Here is a 20,356-nt window from a genome sequence, read left to right as displayed (position 1 = left end):
TATTTTAGCTTTCCCTTATTGCAGTTGGTGGTCTAGTTATGAAGCGTTTTGTATTTTGTAGATTAGTTCATTTACTGCAAACCGAATAATTTCAAGGGATCCTTTTGTACACGAGAATGGTTCAGTGATTTTCCCGAGGTTTGCTTCTCATTTCAGTTTAATTTGGGTCAATATCTCATAATTTAAGCAGCTCTTCGATATATCTCATAGATTTATGATGTTTTTAAGCATATTAATTTACCCTGCACCACACTATATTAACAATCGTTTTAAAACCCTTCACAATTCAAAAAACGGTTGAAAAGCCTTGTTCGAAAATTCTACCCGTTTATTCTACCCGGTATTTCGAAAATGCCTTTTCGATATTTTCTTTCTCGCTCGAATGTCACGCCATCTCGCTTTACACACCTCATTTGAAACTATGCGCAAAGAGTCTTGATCACCCGGCCAAAATTTACCCCAAAATTTTAACATCAGCTCCTCCTACGAAGAGCATAAAATTCCATTTCTTCCGTTTATTTATAATATCTACTCATTTTATTCCATATTGTACATCAACATATCAACATCATTTTCCCTTCCAGCGACACTATGGGACTGTTGCATGCGGTCATAATAACACTGTGTCTTTGACGTTTGTCTAATTTGACAACACGAAATTGAGAAAAAAATAAAGAACGAAAAATCGAAAACATTATCATTTTCGCGAGTGAAACTTGATATTTTGGGGATTTTTATCTTCTGCGTAGGCATTCATTGTTTAATATTGTCCGTGCTTAATGCGCTAAACTGCTGCACTGTTGTGGAAAGTGACGTCAAGTGTGGTGACTGTGCAAAGCTGTGTACTGTTGTGTAGCTCGTTCGTTCATGTAAACTGCACAAAAGGTACTGGCTGCTCCCAACAACAGAACGGAACACTAGCGAACACCATAAGGCTAGCATTCCCACCAATGGCCAATGTACGAATGTCTCAGCCGGGCACGCCGGCCACCACCCAGCCAAACTACATGAAAGTATTCATCCAGCGGGATTACAGTGAAGGCACTTCGGTAAAATTCCAGAACCGCTTTCCCCCGGAGCTGGAGAGTAGGGTAAGCAGAAATGATACAGCAGCACTGGTCATGAAGCAGAAACTTACTTGGCTTACTCAATTCCGTTTTGCAGATCGATAGACACACCTTCGAGAGCACCATGAACAAATTGAACGAATATTTCGCGGAGGCAGAAAAAGGTTCCTGCAGCACATATTGCGAAGGATGTCTGGCCTGTATTGCAGCTTACTTGATTTACATATGCACGGAAACACACTACGAAAAGGTAAAGATGAACGATTAATTCTGCTTGGTTTTCAATTCCATGAATCATGCACGGCTCCGTTGTTTTTAGTGTCTCCGGAAGGTGTCGAAGTACATCGCGATGCAAAACGAACGGGTATACAATCCAAAAGGGCTGCAAATCACGGACCCGGTGTATCGCGGGCTGCGTGTAATAGAAATTTCCATCCTAGATCGACCCGGGCGCACGTGACTGCCGCTCTCTCATTCAACGGAGGAGTTTTTCATGTAGGAAGGTGTCGCCCGCGCGTAGCCAAACGTGTCCTCCGGCGAATAGACGGAATTAGGGGAAAACAACGCAGCATTAGCGTGCAGCAATCGTATGGAAACATAAAGTTAAAGCAAAACTTCCAATCGACGACCGGGTGTCGGGGTGACTGGGACGCGAATCTTTGCGATACTGTAATTCCAACCCGAGACAGAACCGACGGACAGATAGACGCCTAGACACATACTCACTTTACATCAGAAACGACTTCTTCACACCCATAGCGACAAACCTTTTCCTGTAGAAAACGTCTACGAACGAGACAACGATACGCTCGGGAAGATTTCATCTGCCGCAGCGTCAGCGGGACGATACGTCATGTTGAATATGTTTAAAGTAGCCAACCTTTTACCTAAGCCCCCCCGTAGTGCGGACATCGCGGTTGCCCCACTTCCCTGTGAGCAGAGTTCAGCCGGTAGTTTGTTTTGGTCAGCGGTAACCGCTTACACTATGACCTCATACCCATAATGGTGGCATTAGTCGAGACCGATTGAGATCGTATCGCAGGGCATAAGATACGCAAACCTGAAAGCAAGTGAGTGAGAGGACTCGCACACGCAAATCAGATATCATCACATTAATTCCATTACTTATACAAACCCCTCTTAACTTATACTGTAAGGCAGTAGAAAAACAACGTAAAGCGAGCGGTGGGAAACGATGTATATGGCTACAACAGCGCTCTCTCTTTCCCTTTTGCCACACCTTTGCCGTCTAGGTACACCAACCGCCAACCGACACGTGGATCGGGAGTTCGGGCACTAAAGATAACGAATGGCAGCAGTTGAGTCAGCTAGTGTGACTGACAAACGTTTCTTTTTTTAACAAAACACACACGTTGTAGTTCTGTTCTGTTTAGGGGATTTAACCCGATTCTTGAACTGTATTGCATCAACCGATGCGCTGACGGGTGGTGAAGGTAGAATGGTGAACGAGTGAGCGAATGGCAACGTTAATAGTGGAATGCATTTGTGCAGGAGGTAATAATAAATGAGACGAAAAAGATGGTTCTATATTTATCTGTAAGCGCAAAGGGTGTCCTTTATTTGTACAGTTTCACTGAGAAAATAAAGGGATGTTTTAAACTATGGAAAGATGGTTGTATATTAAAATAATTTGGTAAGAAGATGATTAAATCATATATTCATTTCGGCCTATGTGGCTTGTATACCTCAACAATTAAATTCATTTGTACCTGAGCATATACGGGAGTTTTGATAGTTTACAGCTAGAAGTTGTCTTCTATGAAATCTTCCTTTAACATGTAGTACCAACATCATTGGAGTGGATTTTCGATTCCACTTAAAATTTTAGTCGAGACGATTAGCTTTAGCTATGTCGATCCTTAGTACATGTCGATGTCATGTCATGTGTCATGAAAACATGTCGATCCTTAGTACTCACAAATGCGTCTGAACCATAGAATCTAACAAAAGTCGACAGAACCAAATTAACAATCAATAATGATTGGTCGTGAGCGGTTTAAAGGACAGCTTAACGATTGGAGTTTGACTGTCTCGCGCGGGGCGTCTCAATCTCGTCGGAGGCCATAAGGCGCTAATGATTCTATTAAACCATACAAAGAATAGTGATGAGGGATCACTGTCATTTTAGGGCCCTAAACAGATGCTGTAACTTTGTTCGGGGTCTCCATTCACGACGACGCCCCAATCGGTCATGCTGCGTCTGCGATTACATCTACGAGGTTCTTCAGGTAGTCTTGGTGCTGGAAAACCCTTGAAGCTCGGGGTCTTCCGTTTTAATACGCCCCATTAGTCTCGTCGTCCTCAGGACGTTTGGTGCATCCAAACAGCTCATCTTGCACGTGGCATATACATAGTCAGTAACAGATACCCTTTCAAAATGGCATTGGTATCGATCAATATCAATATGGCTTTGAATATCAATGGATACATTGAAACTGATTGAAATGGAACTACGTATAAAAAACTTCACCCAAAAATGCACTTGCTTAGTTGTTATTATGACAAGGTATCCGTGGTGATCGTGATGAGCTCGTGCTTCAATTAACACATATTATGGTATTTGTCAAACCAACTCTGCTTAACGTCAAAACTGCCATATTAACATACTCAGATTGAAATCGAGGGCGTTGAGTTTCATGGCGAAAGTTTGGATTGAGTTGGGTTGAGAAACACTGCACATGTGGTATAATGGAGACGCCTGGTGCTTTAGTCGATAATTAATGCTTCACCTTTCTTCATTAGATAAGATTACATAAATGCTCTTAAGTCACATATTGATATGGCAGAAAAATAAAGTTTCAATACTATTGCACTTATTCAAAACCCAAAACATAATTAAAAAAACATCTCAATATTATAAATGTCATGTAGAACGTAACAAAACATAAGCAATTTATTTAAATTCATTTCGGATGTACCGCTAAACAACGCCGCTCTCTTCAGTGCTCACATATTTCTTGTATTTCTTGCTCATCGTTCCTGCCATTGCGAATAGCCTTATTGTTTCGGTGTATTCGTTTCATTTCGATTTCGGCATCTAACCCAAATCTATCCGTTTTGTTTGGTTTTCTTTATTTTCAAACTCCACTGTGCTGCTTTTCTTTCTTTCTGCCTGAAGTTTTGCATCACAAAAAAAGGTATACGAATATACAATCACAAAAATGTTTCTAACCATCAAAGACACGTGGTTGTTTTGCTGCTAATAATTACCGGAACATGCAACGTGTATTGTTTTGTTGTTTTTTTTTTTTTTTAGTGTTGTCTAATGTGTGGCTCATTCACGAACAATTGCTCTAGCACATTTCCCCCAGTGGAGAAAAGCCTTCCTTTTTTTCTTTCCTTTTTGTTTAGTGGTGCGTTTCCCCTTGCTATCATTAACCAATAGTCTTACGAGTTATGAATCGACTAACAGTGTTCCTTCTTTTAAGGGAAATGCTTCACAACGACGCATGGTGGTTAGTTTCACAGGGGTAACATCGTTTCCAGCTTGGTAACCAGTCTTTGCCAAGAGCTAAAGGGACGATACAGAAGCACCGTTGCAACATAAATTTCACATTTTGAACATCCTTTCAACAGTTTATTAAAAAAAACACTCTCAATAACCACCCAGTTGTGGCCGTCATCGAGTGCATTCGGTCTGGTTTTGTGCAACATTGTGCACTGCAGTGTCCATTTCTTCACAACCAAACAACAAGCATTTAATCGTATCGCACAACAACGGGGCTGCATTGGAAGGAAAGCAGAATGTTTACCAAAACAAAAACAAACGAACAAAGCTTAACAATAGTATCACTGACGCCTTTTCCCGGCGTTATCCTTTTCTGGGTGGCGAAACAACGCCACCGACGAAACAACAAAGGGTAACAATAGCCGAAACGGAACAATAGCAACCACCTGCAGGCGGCCCCAGTGTCAATAGAATTGGTAGCCAGTAGCCATCACACCAGGCGCTAAACGAAGGACGGTAGCAACATTGCATTCGGTATTCCCCATTACATTCTTATCGGCTAACTCTCATCTTCGGCACCGTATGCCACCGGCGAGGGATAATTGCTTCACCATTCCCCCGGAGGCTTTAGTCAGGTTTGTAGTTTCCCATTGCAACAACTAACAGACGGGTACGGGTGTGGTGGGTGCTGTGCTGGTTTATGCTTTGTTCCAGTGCAGTTACATCGTTCTGCCGGCCCTAACCGGGCTTCACCGTTTGTGTGGACGTTTAAATTTACTGTTACTGTCTTTGGAGTTTGTCTCTTGCCGCTTGCCGGCACAACACAACATACTACACGAAGAGTTTTGCTTTGGTTTTGGAACTGTACTAACACATCTAATTGCTACTCGTCTGCTGTCCGCTAGCTTAACGTGTAACGAAGCCCATTTCTATTCGTACCTAACCAAGTGGAACAGTCAGTTAACAACCGCATCCGACACAAAACACCGACAAAAATTCGGTCCAAATAAGCATGTGAGATGCTTTCGTACATCTCTCTCTCTCTCTCTTTGGCTTTCTCTCTCTCTTCTCATGCTCCTCTCTGTCTCTCTTGCATTGACGCTCTTAATGTTTACTTAATCATGGCCTGCTAGAACGACTACTAATGACTAGGATCGTTGTTCTGTCAGAACAACTGTCAACCGAACAGTTCGGATGGCTTGCTGAGCTTTTTTATTCTTTGTTTGCTTTCCATTCTTTCCCACTCTGGCCGGATCATGCAAAACAGTGCACAGTGGGATGGTCTAACATCGAATGGGTATTGTTTTGCTTGCTTTCATTTCTCCACTGCAAGGAGAAAGCTTGTTTGACGGTAAAAAAAACAAAAGCGACAATGCTTCACACGGTTCCGTGGTGTTTGTTTTTCAGTGTGGTGTGTTTTCTAAATTGACCAGCAAGTGTGTTCTCACAGTTTGCACCCACGTTTTGTTTGTCGCTCTGTATTAAGCATCTGTTTATTCCTTTGCTTTGGGTGGCTTTTTGAGCATGTACATAACTACCGCATGTTACTCTATAAATTCCACAAAAGGGAAAATGGACTATGAACAAACATTGAACTAACAGCCTTGTACGAAACTCCCCACACTGACAGGAGTTTCGGATTGTTTTGCCTAATAAAGTAGTGGCCCAACAAATAGCGTTTTTTCCTCCATTCCCACACTCGCTGCTTCGTTTACGGACCAATTTTCGCCCTTCTCGAAGCGGGGCTTTCTCCAAGGAATTTGTTTTTTTCTCTCCCTCTTTCCCTCTTTCTCTCTCTCTCTCTTTCGCTACAACACGAAAAACGACAACGAACAGCCATGGGAGATAAACGGCCTAGCAGAGTACCAGGGTTTGGTTGGTTTTGTTTTTGGTTCACGTCCAACGCCGCCAGCTTCAGACGGCATTCTCCTTGTCCACCGCCGAACCACCGCTGGCTGCATCGTCCGACGAGTCGGTGTAAAACTTGGGTCACAACAGCATGCACAGCTTGGAGCGCTTCTTAACCGGCTTGGTGGGATGTTTCGGTGGCTGTTGGGCCGTGGTACTTGCGCCATCCTGCAGCAGTGAAGGCGGAAGCCCACTGCCCGGCGTCGCCGGAACCGATTGCGAGGATTGATCGTGCTGCTGCTGCTGATCGCCTGCCTGATGATCGGACGTTTCGCCGGCACACGGCAATGGGTGGTCTCCACCGACCGGTGTCGGTGTACCATCGTCCGTGCCACTCTTCGTACTGCCCGGCTGTGAAACAATGGACGAAGGTCGCTCATTGCCGGCTGCATTGTGGTGCACGGATTTGGACAGCTTGTTCCGGACGGCTTTCCCCAGGGCACCCGTTTTTCGCAAGCTGCTAAAGCGTGGTTTCCGTTCGTGTACCGGTGTCGTTTCGGTTTTCTCCTCCGGATGGGCACAGTTGAGTGTCGTCACGGTGAACTCGATGTCGGCCAACGGTTCCCTGCCCGCTGTGAGAAGGAAGGGAAAGAGCGATAACTCACCTACGTCACATAGTTCCCGCCCGCGGCATTCGTTTCCCCACTCACCGGCAAACTCTTCCACCGGCTTATCGATCGTGTCGTGATCGATCCAGGTAAGGCCCATCTCAACCTTCTCGGCCAGATCGTGCCAGTGCTGCCGGTTGTCCAGCGTACCGTCGTACAGTGGGCTGATCCAGGGAAACGCTTCCGTCAGCACCTTGTACAGCGGCAGACAGATGACGTCAATGAACCCAACCTGCATCTTGGGCAGTTCGTCCTTACGTTCACTGTGGGCCCAAAACGACCGGCAAACAACACCACCAAAGAACATTAAAAAGGAATAGAAACGTAAATGTACGACAGCCATCAGCACACGACACTCAGCGCGTCGTGAACGTCATGGTGATGGATTTTATGATCGCTGCTCTGCGCCCTCCAGTACCGTCCACCTCTCTCGCTCACCCCCCCGTTCCATCCTCATCTCCCAAGGACACATCGTATCGATGGCATTAGCGTCATACAGCATTGCTTCCCCAAATCCAGCCTCCACCGCCCAAGGCCGTGGACGGCACGGCCAGGGATAAATTATCTCCCGGCGACTCTTGCAGTTAATTAAAGTTATGTGCCCGCTGGGATGCACGGCTTCGTACGCTTCAACCGGCCAAAGGCACTTGCGGCCGTTAATATTTTACGTGCCTTTCGCAGAAGATCTAGCTCACCCGGGGTGGACCGGCGAGTGTGGCCGTGGGTGTTTGGACGTAATTTGGTTACGTCCGGCATTGAGCTCCCAATCAATCGGTACACCGTGCCGTGGCTGACATTATTCCCACACGGATCGTGATCACCGAAGAACGAAAACAAAGGCTAAGGAAGCGGATAAAGGTTCGTTCGATATAGGGGGTAATAAGCTGGTTTACGATTCGGTGCAAGCGTGGAGTTCGTACCCAAGGCGAACTATTTCTGGAGACGTTTGCGAACGGATCGTGAAACTGAAACCATTTCTATTAGTAGTATTTGGTGCAAAGTGTTTGGAGGATTACTGGTACTTAGAGATGGTAATAAAATTAACATTTACTATCGAAACATTTTTTGCTATTAGTATGTGCCGGCAGTGTTTGAATGTATTGGTTGGAGTAAGAAAATGTTTCAGCTCTTAAAACGGATGCATTCGATATCACAATAAATATTTCTATCCGTATCCCTTAACTACTTTTGAATTAATTAAGGGGAAGTAAACATGGTTCAAAGAATTATGTACATTCTCTACAAGTTTAAAGACACTCGAATATCTGGTAAAGGATTCAAATATTCCAACAAATAACGAAGTTAGTCCTCTCATCCTAACTTCAATTCATCCTGGGAAAACCTTGGGATGCGAAAACCCAAATTCTCAATGATCAGACGCGATTTTCGCAAAACAACGTCATCCAAGATTTCTTGTAATTTGTGAACTCATTGAGTTAAAAGTTTGCGAAACTGTTCTTCTGACCGTTTACTAGTACTAGAGTAAGACGAGTTTTAGAAAGGTTGGGAATTGGATACTTGGGCCATAAACAAGCAAATTTTCCCCAAATATTACAGTTTAACCTCTTTTTTAACCTCAAACGGCCGCCATTTTGTCTTTAAATGAAATTCTAAATAATTGGTATGTAAAGTTCAATGTATTTTAACCATCTTAAGATGATTTATTTCACAAAAATCCCTTGTGAGTATGGCAATACGTTACATGTATTTACAGTGTTCCAAAAAATATATCCACTTATATATGTATTTTCATTTTTACACAAATGATTTCAATGAATTAAATATTGTGTCGAAACTTTCCCAATTAAAATGGTCTTAAAATTGTCCTTCGATTAATCATGAAAGTGAACTTGATTTTCCAATTAAAGGGAAAATATTTGTTCTCCGATATTCTCAAATATACGAAGTACTGAATGTTCCAGTTCTTTGTTGGTAAATCCAAATCTATTTGCCTCCATTGCTACAATGTAATTTAAAGTATGTCCTTACAACAAAAATGGATTTACGATTTGAAAATTCCATGTTCGTTTTTAAGCCTTTCATCAAAACATCTAACAACGGCTTTACATTAAGATTTCCGTTTGTGATTACAGCAAATCGGTAGAATCGTGTTTCAGTGCTTTCCGCACACACATTGCCGCACACGGAAACGCACCGAAATAAACCATTCGGATGGAAATATGCCGTTTCAAAATTCGATCCTTGTTCACCGGCTGTTATAAATATCGCCCTCGGGGGAGTACAAACAAACAACCAACAGTGGGGGGTTTTGTGGGACCGTTTGTGTAAAGGATAAGAATGGCTTATTTTCCAATTACCGCCTAAGCCCCGCCGGGATCTACCCCGAACAGTTTGCCGTACGCGACCGAAGGGACCGGTTTGTAATTGAGACCCCCAAACGCTCGGGTTCCGGTTGAGCGGCAGTGATAAAAATACTCCACACAACAACACATACACACATCAACATGGCGCCAACCCTGCGCCCTGGAGAGACTACCAATTGCTCGGCGCCTTCGCATAGCCATGTGTGGAGCGGATTTCATTAGGTTAGATTATTGGCCATACCTTATCATTTCCCAGCTCCGATCGGCATCAACACTCCCCGAAGAACGCAAAACTCGAAAGCAAAACACACGACCTAAGGCAATCATAATGAAATAAACAAATTACCGATCCATCATCGCAACGGGTTGCTGATTGAGCTGCAGCTTCTCCAGATCGCCCTGGTCGAAAAACTCGTCCGCCACTAATTTGGCCACCCGGTGCTGCACCTCCCACGGTTTCGCAATGGCGCTCACATCGCACGCCGTCATCATCATGCCGCACAGAACTGGTTTTATAGGGAGTTACGGTGGGGGGAAAAAATCATTATTAGTAACACATGAAGAGAACAAAACCCACGACGGCAATACGCGCCATGTCTGGAAGTGTGGCAAGCGGCACTACTTACTTTCCTTCTTCTCCTCACTCTGCCAGTCAAACTCGCCGTTCTCGATCAGCTCCAGGAACTGGCTGCGCTTCTTGAAGTACATCGCCAAATCGGTCGACAGGATCGCCGTCTCGACGACCTTCATCACCGTGCGGAAGTCCTCCGGGGATAGTGCCTGCCATCAAACATTAACGAAACGGAAACGATACACTGTGATTCGGTGCGGTATAGCTGCCGGTATTACGAACGAAGTACGAGCAGTGGTTTTTTGTTTTGATGCATAATTTCTAGACTGGCCGGTAAAACGGCAAAGTAAAGATCGTGTGAGGTTGTTTGGTTGAATAATTGAAAGGACTACCGCGCGGGTCAATTGACGGGGTTGCGGACTCGGGCATAGCATTCAACAGGGTGAAACGACGCCTCTCGGGGTCGGAAAAAAAGGTGTGAGACTTTCCCTTTTATGTTTTATCTTCCATGAAGAAACAGAGACAAAAGTAAGTGTAATGTAAATGAAGCAAAGACGCTTAAAACAAAATTACAAAACAAAAACTGTTTCAAAGGCATTCCCATTTCATGAATTGAACGAACAAAGAACAAAGAACAGAACAAACTGATGAATCCTTTTGTTGCTAAAAGAAATGTAAAAATGTTCAGAAAAACAAAAAGGGATTGAGTACTTCCAGGTAATGGCTTGAAAACCTAACCTTATGTTTGAGTCGTGTTGCGAGTCGTGTTGAATTCTGTTAACTTTTTATTCCATCAAATGGAAAATAATAAAGACATATCTCTATGTATCTTTAACAGTTCTTTAGAAATTTTAAGAGATTTAATTAAAGGAACTTTACAAACATCGCTAAAAACCATTTCATTTTCAACCAATGACAATACGGATGTGTATTTTGAATCAATTCAGTGAAAGTTCTAGAAAAAGGAATGAAGTCTCCTACATTTTCTTACAAAGGTTGATAATATTTCATCTCTGCTGCCCACTTTTTAGGGCTTTCAATAAAAGTTTTGGTCAAGCAATGTTTTTATTTTACAAAACTGTTACCAATAAAAGCAGTTGAAAGAGAAAATTCCTACGCATTTTTTTCTTGGAATTGTAAAGTTTACTAAAAGCTACAGACATTTCCCATTTTTAATGCATTTCGATTGTGTCGAGAATAATGAAAAGTACAAAGAAAGCACATTTAACCCATTCATCAACAGAATGGACCGAAAAAGTGAACAGAAACAAAAAACAATAGTACAGCACGTGTCGATTATGCTCGCCATTCCTTTATTACTCGTTTTTAGTCAATGCTGCGCTTTAGCCGTTTTGTCGGTATCACTTCACCGCGTTTGTTTTGCGCTTTTTGTGAGCCTCTTAGTAGCACCTGAAGGCAACATTTATGTATTGTCATGTTTTCATTCATTAAGCAAAGCGTCATTGTGTGCCGCGTACAGCGGTGTACGCCGAACGATTCTATAGAACAAAAGGTTACACAGGAAAGCCAGCTGCCGGCGCGAAGACAGTTTTTGACTTTTCATTTCCCATCGCAGCAGTCACGTAAAATCGTAGCTGTGTCTTTTTTCTTTGCCGCCCAATGCACCTTTTCTTTCATTAACAATGAGACGTCAGGGCCGAAACAAAGAGCCCCTGCGAGTCACTTGGTTTTTTATCATCCACCATCAATCGGTGTAATTTTCTTGCCGGGAAAGAAAAATGGGCGACGGTTGAAAACATGCGACCAACCTCAATCCTCGATTAATTCTCGTTTTACTGCCTGCACGGGTCCAACATTCCGTCAACGGCGGCAACATCTAAGCTTCCCTGCCAACCCGGAACCTTTCGGCATCCTTTAGACCGATGCTGGGCCCAAAATGCCGGCAAGCGGCGACAATAATAGCCTTACCCAACGAATGATGGCATTATTGCATTGACAGTGGCGGGAAGGAAAACGGCAAACCTGGTATATGCGTGTGTGGCAATTCCGTTTTTGCCATCGAATGTATTTTCAATTTTACGATCGAACGGAGGCGGGTTCGCTTTTAAAAGCGACAAAACGATACACAACAACGAAAAGCTCCTGCACATGGAATATGATATTTGATACCACTTTTTTGCCACCGGCCACCGGTTGGCAAGCAAATGAGATTCCCTTAGCATTTAGACATCGGTTCCAATGGAACGGTTTCCGTCCGTCGCCAGTCGCCAGTGCTGTTGGCAATATGATACGAGTTACATCGATTTTTGATCTGCTTGCCGTTTCCCGTTAACCATTCCTTCCCTCTATCGGCCCATTACGCGGCACGTTATCGGATCGAGTTGAAGAAGAACGGGAGAAGCGAACCCAAAAACTCAAACCAAACGATCTGGTATGATGCAAATGGTGGAATGACAAAATTCGAGTATAATAAATTATGCTCTACCGGGTTGGGGGCTGATCGGGGGGTAAAAAAGAGTACCGGGAGCGCAGGTGTGATTCACAGTACGAAATTAATAACCAATTGAGGTACTAAATTGTTAGCACATTTCTTTGCCAATCGATTGTAACGAGCGGGTTTCATATTCTAACGATACGACCGATCGATCGGTTCGGTCGAAGCAGGTATCTTTTAGAGAATAATCTTGTCACCACGATAGAAAACGAATCATTATGTGGTAAATTTTAAAGATAGCTTCAAATCGAGAAGAAAAAAACATTTATCAAATAAATTGCAATTTTTGAAAGTGAAGTTAGATTGCATTGATTAATATAATTACATATGATTACAACAATTTATATAACGTTCAGATATATTTTTTCCAAATCCCGATCCACAATTCTGTATTTAAGAAGTGATCAGTTTTCAATAGTAGTAGTATTTAGTAGTAGTAGCAAGTTAAAAATAGGTTTAACAGCTTTATATATAACATATAATATATATAACAACACTAGCATATCTTGATGATGTTCTTGGTGATGATGAAAATAAAAGATGATAATGATGAAATAATGATTAGTTTTTGATTAGCTGATAGCCAAGCAGGACAATTTTGAATAAGTTAATTAATTCATATTAGTAATAATCATCGTCTGTATCAAATGAGTCAATAATTAAATCTACTTTATTCCACGGGGTATAATAGATCGTAAAGATACTATTGCAAATTCTCCCTATTTTTAATCTGTTTTTCTTACTTTTTGAAACTTTGAGCAAAATAAACTTATTGTTGTCTATTACTATTTTCCGCAAAATAAAACAATGTCAATTCCATTTAAATGTTAATTTTTGACAGTTTTGGTGTGTTCTTTATGTATTTACTAAATTTACTACTAACGAAATATTAAAACCATCCTACCTATAATACAATTTTAATCAATTGTTATCGGAATAAAGTGTTGTTATGAGTAACAGAATATAAATTAAAATAATAACATAAAATGTTAATACTGAAAAATGAAACGAATGCATAATATGCCAGATTCCTGTAGTTGTACTGTTTTTTTTTATTCGAGAAGAACTGATCCGATTATGTTTGAATTTTTGTTGTTCCGAACGGGTTATGTTACTCTTCCGTTTGGTTTGATCGATTGGTATGCGCACTCGACAAAAATCTTTAATTAGAAAAGGAAACCATCCTCTTATTCAACCACAACAACAAAAAACTGACCGTACATGGAGTTTCGTACATTCAAACACAAACCCGGCGACCGTCCTTTCATCTGGCGCATCGGGCTACTCACCTGAAATATGTTGTTACCCTCGGAGTTCAGTATCATCACGCACTGATCGAAATGGTGATGTTCCATCGTGCTCGTCGTGTAAAGGATGGCCAGCGGGCTGTCGGTTTTCGATTGGAATGCGTTGTTCGTGCCGCGGTGGTCGAGATCATGGCAGAGGCACGCAACGAGCAGACCGAGAATTTCCAGATCCGTCATGAAGCGCTCCATCTTGCCGGTTTTCATCATCGCAAACATGGTCTGGGCCACGTTCAGTGCATGGCGCCAGTTGTGATACTTCACTGGACGGTAGTTCTTCCGCACGCTCAGTATCCAGCGGCATAGGACCTGCGAATCACACGCAAAAAAAAAAATAAAGCACAGGGGCATACGCCGTTACCATCATGTCATCACTTTTTGCTTTTGAACTTCCCAGTTCAAAAGTGATCCAAAAGCTGTCCCCGGAAAGCGGCTTACACAGTGCTGGGAAAATGTAATTAAAACACAGGCAGCAGGGCACGGGATACGAGTCACGGCTGGGTCGGTTGCCATCACGTTCCACGTCGAAATATCCTGATCCCTGACTAACTTAAGCACATGACATAAGAACGAAGAGCGAGAAACAGAACCGACACACACACAAAAAACTACTTTCTCATCCTCACGCGCTCACGCGTTCACTTGGAAATAAGATCCACTTTTCGGTACCGTAACGAATGGAGATTTACGATGGCTCTAATCAGCTTTCGAACGTGGTCGATATGGGTGAGACTCGCAAAACGCTCATCAAACGCTGACCCAACCCAACCCCGGTCTATAAAGCGGACAAGTGAGAGAAGTGAGCTCGTAATCGTATTTTGCCGGGGGCACATAAATTTATGTGCACCTCCCCCTACCATTATCACCCACCAAAATGTTACTTCCTCTTCCGGCATTACTATCCTTACGCAACACACACATACACATGGATGGTATGGTATGGTAAAACTGATTCAAGGATTGAAGCGATTGGATTTTCTTGGCCCGGTTCTTGGCTAAACAGTGCTAGTGGAGAGGATTGAAACCCAATAAAACTGCCACTTACGTCGTATGGAATGTGAAATTGTTGAACCAGATTGCATTGTAGAAACATCCGCACCGCCGCCCGGCATGTATCATCGTCGTCGAGATCGAAGTCTGCAAAGAGAAGAAGAGAAAAAATAAAGCAAGGGACAAAAGATGGGCAAAGGGCGTTTCATTTTTTGTGTTGCTGTTAGAAAACAGCATCACATTACAAATTGCATTCTTTTCTTTGGAGGTCTTTGGACCCGAAGTGGGGACCGTTCCGGGAACGTTGTTAAATTTCAACGAGATTAACCATGATCCCGTCCCGAAACCGAATACGATCATCTGGATCAATTCTTGGTTCGATAGATTGCACCACATGAATTCGATACCCTTAGGGAGCCACCCAAAATAGAAATTCAATGCCCAATTTACTGAATTAGGTCTAGAAATGTAGAATGTTGTATAAAAAAATAAACAGAGTATTTAAAAATCAAAAGAGGTATGAAAAGTTTTGAAGCTTTTTATCCAAATTTTAGACGAACATTTGGTTTTGTTCCCACCCAATTTACTTTCCTCGTTTCTTTTAGTAAATCAGCATACTTTAATTACATTGTCCCAAAAAAAGTCTTAATCAAGCATAAAAAACACAGAAAACACAGAAACCACCTCAAAGCATCCATTCCACAATGATAGCCATAGAGTGCATGGAAATAAATTTTAAATACCGGCGTTAAGCCGGCTAGCATTTGATCTCTCACGCCCCGAGGATATAAAGAAGATAAAACAATATATCATATCCACCAGCAGTAGGCATACGGCCAAAAAAAAAGGAAGAAACGCAAACAAAATAGATCTTTATTGTTATATACGATGAGACAGTTGCTTAGCAGCTGTAGCCTGTAGCCTGTAGGCTGATGGTGCTGGTGCCGTTTTCGTTGTTTTGCCAACCCAACATCACACCACCACTGGCAAAGAATTCCTCTGCCGTAGCACATTCGAATAGAAATTCAAACCATGTATCATGGCACCCTGCAACCCGACGGTCCCACGGCATGAAAACGCCGCAGATGCGCGCGCGAAATGGAAAAGAAGATCACATCCAGCCCAGCGCAACACTGGGGAGTCGCACGGGGCACGCCAGCACGGAAAGCGATTCCGATAAAGTGGGCGGTGCGGGCGGGTTAGAAGAATGATAGGAACTCATGAAAAATTCAGCACCGGCTAGTACTTGATGAATGTGTGATCGTGATTAAATTCCCATGCCCATGCCCATGCGAGGTTCGCGTGACAGAGCGATACGTCTTCGGGAAAGTGTGCTCCACAAATCCGTCCGTTTGGAGTGAGCAAGAATTCACCGGTTGCATTCGAACCCATGCTCCATGTTTCGTCGGCCTTAGAAACCGATAGCACGCATCAAACAAATTCCACCGGCATGCTTGTCCTCGGAAGGTTCCTCATATGCCACAACGACTCCGAAAGCGTGTATCATAGTTGGAGGGCCAGAGCTATACAGGTCATCCTTTTGCACGGCACGGCCAAATGCAAGCACCCGTTCCGTGCTGTTACACTTGCGTTACGATTTTCCGCACTGTGTCATTAATTATACCAACCTCGCGAGCGACCAGACTATCCGCAACCGTAATCCGATGCCGAGGGCATCATCATCGGCCGATGGTTCCCCGGCAAAGAAACGTACCGGATAGAGCAACACGACGATATATGCTTTTCCAATTAGCGTTGGCGCAATGTAAGGGAGCCGCTAAAAATCCATTAACCCCCAGAGCTCAAAGAGCATTGATTCCGGGATTCCGGAGTGTTGGGAGGCCATGAACACCAATCGTACCACCCTCTCTCTGTTGCCTGTTGCGAAACGAGGGAACAATCAATCCCGGGAAAACCGTTCCGGAACAAACGGTCGAACGGTCCATTCTCATTTACGGAACGTTTAGTATTCCGGTGTCGGTTTTTGCAAAGGGTGAGTGCTTTTTTATCGGCTGCGACCCTCGGCTAAGACGAACTGATCTGAATAAAAGTGAACGCTTTGAGCACCCATAAAACGTAAATGACCGCCGACCGAAACCAACCGAAACCGTCTTGATTGCGGTCTTCCATTTGGTCGTTGGTCTTCGCTTACAGGAGCCACCGTAGGTCGGTATGCTGCCCAGGAAAACAATCGCATAAAATATTAATTTACATCATTATGCAAGCTCGCAGCATAAATAAATCGGATTTCATGCCACCACCCACCACATTCCGCCCGTCCTCGGGTGTTTGATGAGCTCGGTTTAGTAGTCGTGGGTTGTGCGGGAAAATTCCAAATTTGGGACTAACATTTTTCCTGCAAAATCCAATTAGTTCGTCTAATGCACTGAAATCGATCAGCGCTCGGTGCTTGATGAAGGTCGCAGCGCGGCTGTTGGTGCTGTTCGAGCCAGTACTTACCGATGAACTTAAAACTATACAGCTTGTACTCCTCGGCCGACTGGATGGTATCGTTGACCAGCTTGAGCGTCTGGTCCTGACTAGCGGTCGCATGGTACGATAAACATTCGAGTGCCACCTTCTGCTTCGCCATCAGCTTACAGGCACTCTCGTACATCTGCGTGTTGTGGATGCCGAGCCCGCAGAAGATGGCGAACGCCTCGAAGATGGAGATATCACAGTTGGTAAATTGTAGATCATTTTGCTGTTGGAACAAACAAAAAGGGGAAGAAAGAAATCGAACGAAACCTTCTCATTATCAATGACATCCCGCAGCACACAGTGAGCCTGTTTTACCTTATTGATTAATTGAGCGACACCGATGACCGTCTTCTGGCCGTTGATGATCGGCATGCACAGAATCGATTTGACGCTGTGCGTCTCGTCGAACGTTGCGGTCGTGGCCACCGTACCGTCCGCGGCCGGGACCGGCTGCGCTACCGGTTGCCGTTGGCAGATGGGCTTATCCTTTAGCCACTCGAGCACATCGCTAATGTTGAGCGTTTCGCCCGTCGCGGCCACATACTCCGCAATCTGGGCCAGCATCGAGCTGTTCAGATCGCTCACCGACGGTCGCAGAATGTTGGCCGACGATTGATGGCTGCTGCCCAGCTCGAATATCATCGTGAAGCGTGCCGAGATCGTGTTCTGTCAGTTGTGTGGTTGAAAGAGGAAGGACAAGGGAACGCTGCTTACAAATTTTCCCACAGGTACAACGGTTGTAAAATGTAGAAATCCATCATTTTGCTTTTTGCCACCCTAGTTGCCCGAACGTTTCCACTTGTGTGGGGGTTTTTAAATATTTTAACACATTTTCCTGTTTACAGGCACATTTTCATCACCACTGATAGCAGAGCTTGCTAGCACAGACGACCGGAAAGCTTAACTTCGTGGAGCCCTGTTGATTGCAGGACGGCCAAGTTAAATCCCATGCAGAAACTCAATAAAAAAAAACACCAAACAAATCGGCAATGAATAAGTTAAAGCTTATTCGAGGAAAAAAAAACCGAGAGGAAACGTTCGAAGCGAATGGAGGCGAGTTAAAAGCGCACAATGATGGAAATTACTACCGCGTTTGAGTGTTTGGCAAACGGAATAACCTGCTGCTGGAGCACATCTTCAACGTCCACGTTGTGGCTCGTTCGGCGCGAAACGGTTTGATGAGTCCTCTCCGGCCGTTCCAATATCCGTTCCAGGTGGTTCTACGGGGAGGGTCGAAATGGAGCGGTGCAGCATTTGGTAGCATTCATTTTCCACGGAATTTACAATCCCCGAACCGGCGGAAGCGCACGAAGCCATGAAAAATGGAAAACGGAACGATAAAAATCAGTGCAAAATTGTTAAATATGAAACAGATTTCCATCACGATTATGATAAACCGTACCGACCAAATACATATACATCATGATCAAAGCTGTATAAATATGTGCCCAATGTGCCTGTGTATTACTTTATGGTTAACGAATTAAAAAATAATCTTAAAGCGACCAGGCGTCTCCATTGCTTGGAAATATATTTTATGTTAAATAAAAAATTAATTGTTTTTTATATTAAAATCTAAAATATAATTGACTACACTACAGATACCAACTGATACGGCTCGTATCACATCCAATAAAACTGTAGCTTCGAAATAGCATTTTAATTGACACGCTCATCGCTCAGCCATTTCGGCACCGTTCTATAATTGAAAGTAAAATAATAATCATTTCCCATTCGGCGCTCTCTTAATTACAATTCGATTTCGTATAACCCACGTACATGCCGTGCGTCCATTGCACGGCAGGATGTTGAAATTGCCTTCATTTTATTCTTTTTCCTCCTCCCTTTTCTCCATTATCCAAAAAAGCGCATTTGGCAGTGCACATTCACTTCACGGTATCAGGGCGAACAGGACACAGGGTGTGCGCTTATCAATTTCCCTAAAATGAGATTTTATAGCTCCGCAGGCCGTGACGCAAAAGCATTATTCAATCGCGCCGGAACCTACGCAGCACAGGCTTGCATGGGAAAATGGCAGCTGATGGGGATGTGATTTCCATTCGGATTTATACGCTGATAAGATAAACGGTGGTTGGCTTAATGCGCTTAGTCATTTTAATTAGAGCTTTCGGGGGTTTGCCAGTTGCCGGAAACATGTTAGCAAATAAATGCGAATATGAAAACTTTGGGAAAATAATGTATTTTTGGTGCCTCATCCCAACTGTCAATTTCAAACAAGTGTCGATTTTTATACTTTTCCTATGTTTTAACTGTTGCGCACATGATTCACAAAACTTTTTACGAAAACAGCCGCTCATAAATAAGAAGCATTTTTGGGACGAATTTTGTTGAAAACAAACAAAAAAAGACAACACCGAAGAGTTATTTATGAGACAGGTGCGAGTTGCGTGAATGGTCCAATCCACTCATATTTTATTCGACCGATGTATCGTTCACGTGCTGTATTCCGTGTTCGAGAAACAATTCACCCCATGGCGTGACACTGTCCCAGGAGAAGTGCTGTTCGTCGTTAGTGCCACGTTCGAACACTAACCCATTTGTGGGCCGCTGTCAGCACAATCAATATAAATAATTCTCCCCCGCACTTTCGGTGCCGCAAGGAGCGTGCTCTTAAAGTTGTCGAGTTTATTTCTCTATAGGAAATGGGACAGCTTTTTGGGAGGTATAGCTACGTCCGAATAATATGCGATGGACCGTACCGGCTGACCATCGCCACCGAATGTGTGGGTTGATTACATTCGTTCGTGTACGACCAGTGTGTTATCGAGCGTTTGTTATCGGGCAATTTCCCCGAAAAAGAAACACACATACTCACGGGATTCTCTAATTAGCCGAAGAGCTTGGCTGGGTTTTGTTCTTCTCTTCGCTTTTTTTTCTTCTCCCTGCTAACCGCTGTAAATGGAACCGGTGCACGTCAGCAACGCAGCAACACCCATCAATAATCAACATTGCGATGCGTACGTACGTGACTACCGGTGCGTTTGTTCAGTTTACCAAACACCGGGTCCACATCGGCAGTGCTGTATAAAGCCATGTGAAACTGTGCTGATATGTGAATGCAATACGCATTGCAAACATTTATCGTGCCTGCGTGCGTGTTATCAATGCGTGTTCCCAGATGCTTGCTTCAATTTCGCAGTGCTAATCGTGTTTGGTCA

The 20,356-nt window shown here is 43.5% G+C and overlaps 2 protein-coding genes across 2 annotated transcripts in view; one reads left to right on the top strand and one right to left on the bottom strand.

Annotated features, from left to right (window-relative positions):
• Window positions 1-689: 689 nt before the first annotated feature.
• Window positions 690-2,688, top strand: LOC128310789 (golgin subfamily A member 7). The gene is made up of 3 exons (XM_053047506.1): window positions 690-1,091; window positions 1,165-1,317; window positions 1,387-2,688. The coding sequence occupies exons 1-3, from the start codon at window positions 951-953 to the stop codon at window positions 1,525-1,527; spliced, it is 435 nt and encodes a 144-aa protein (XP_052903466.1). The 5' UTR covers window positions 690-950; the 3' UTR covers window positions 1,528-2,688.
• A 1,346-nt stretch (window positions 2,689-4,034) lies between these two features.
• The window catches only part of LOC128299847 (cGMP-specific 3',5'-cyclic phosphodiesterase), a 28,437-nt gene continuing 12,115 nt past the window's right edge, over window positions 4,035-20,356 (bottom strand). The window contains exons 5-13 of the mRNA XM_053035964.1: window positions 18,296-18,397; window positions 17,493-17,843; window positions 17,157-17,400; window positions 14,752-14,843; window positions 13,692-14,015; window positions 10,003-10,156; window positions 9,723-9,882; window positions 7,095-7,315; window positions 4,035-7,016 (exon numbers count right to left, since the gene is read on the bottom strand). Coding sequence (XP_052891924.1) covers window positions 6,526-7,016; window positions 7,095-7,315; window positions 9,723-9,882; window positions 10,003-10,156; window positions 13,692-14,015; window positions 14,752-14,843; window positions 17,157-17,400; window positions 17,493-17,843; window positions 18,296-18,397 — 2,139 coding nt within the window. The 3' untranslated portion in view covers window positions 4,035-6,525. The remainder of the gene's footprint in view (window positions 7,017-7,094; window positions 7,316-9,722; window positions 9,883-10,002; window positions 10,157-13,691; window positions 14,016-14,751; window positions 14,844-17,156; window positions 17,401-17,492; window positions 17,844-18,295; window positions 18,398-20,356) is intronic.

The sequence above is a fragment of the Anopheles moucheti genome, chromosome 2 (assembly GCF_943734755.1).
Source record: "Anopheles moucheti chromosome 2, idAnoMoucSN_F20_07, whole genome shotgun sequence".
Taxonomy (NCBI): domain Eukaryota; kingdom Metazoa; phylum Arthropoda; class Insecta; order Diptera; family Culicidae; genus Anopheles; species Anopheles moucheti.
Note: the sequence above shows the minus strand (reverse complement) of the source record. Positions and strands in the feature narration are given on the sequence as shown.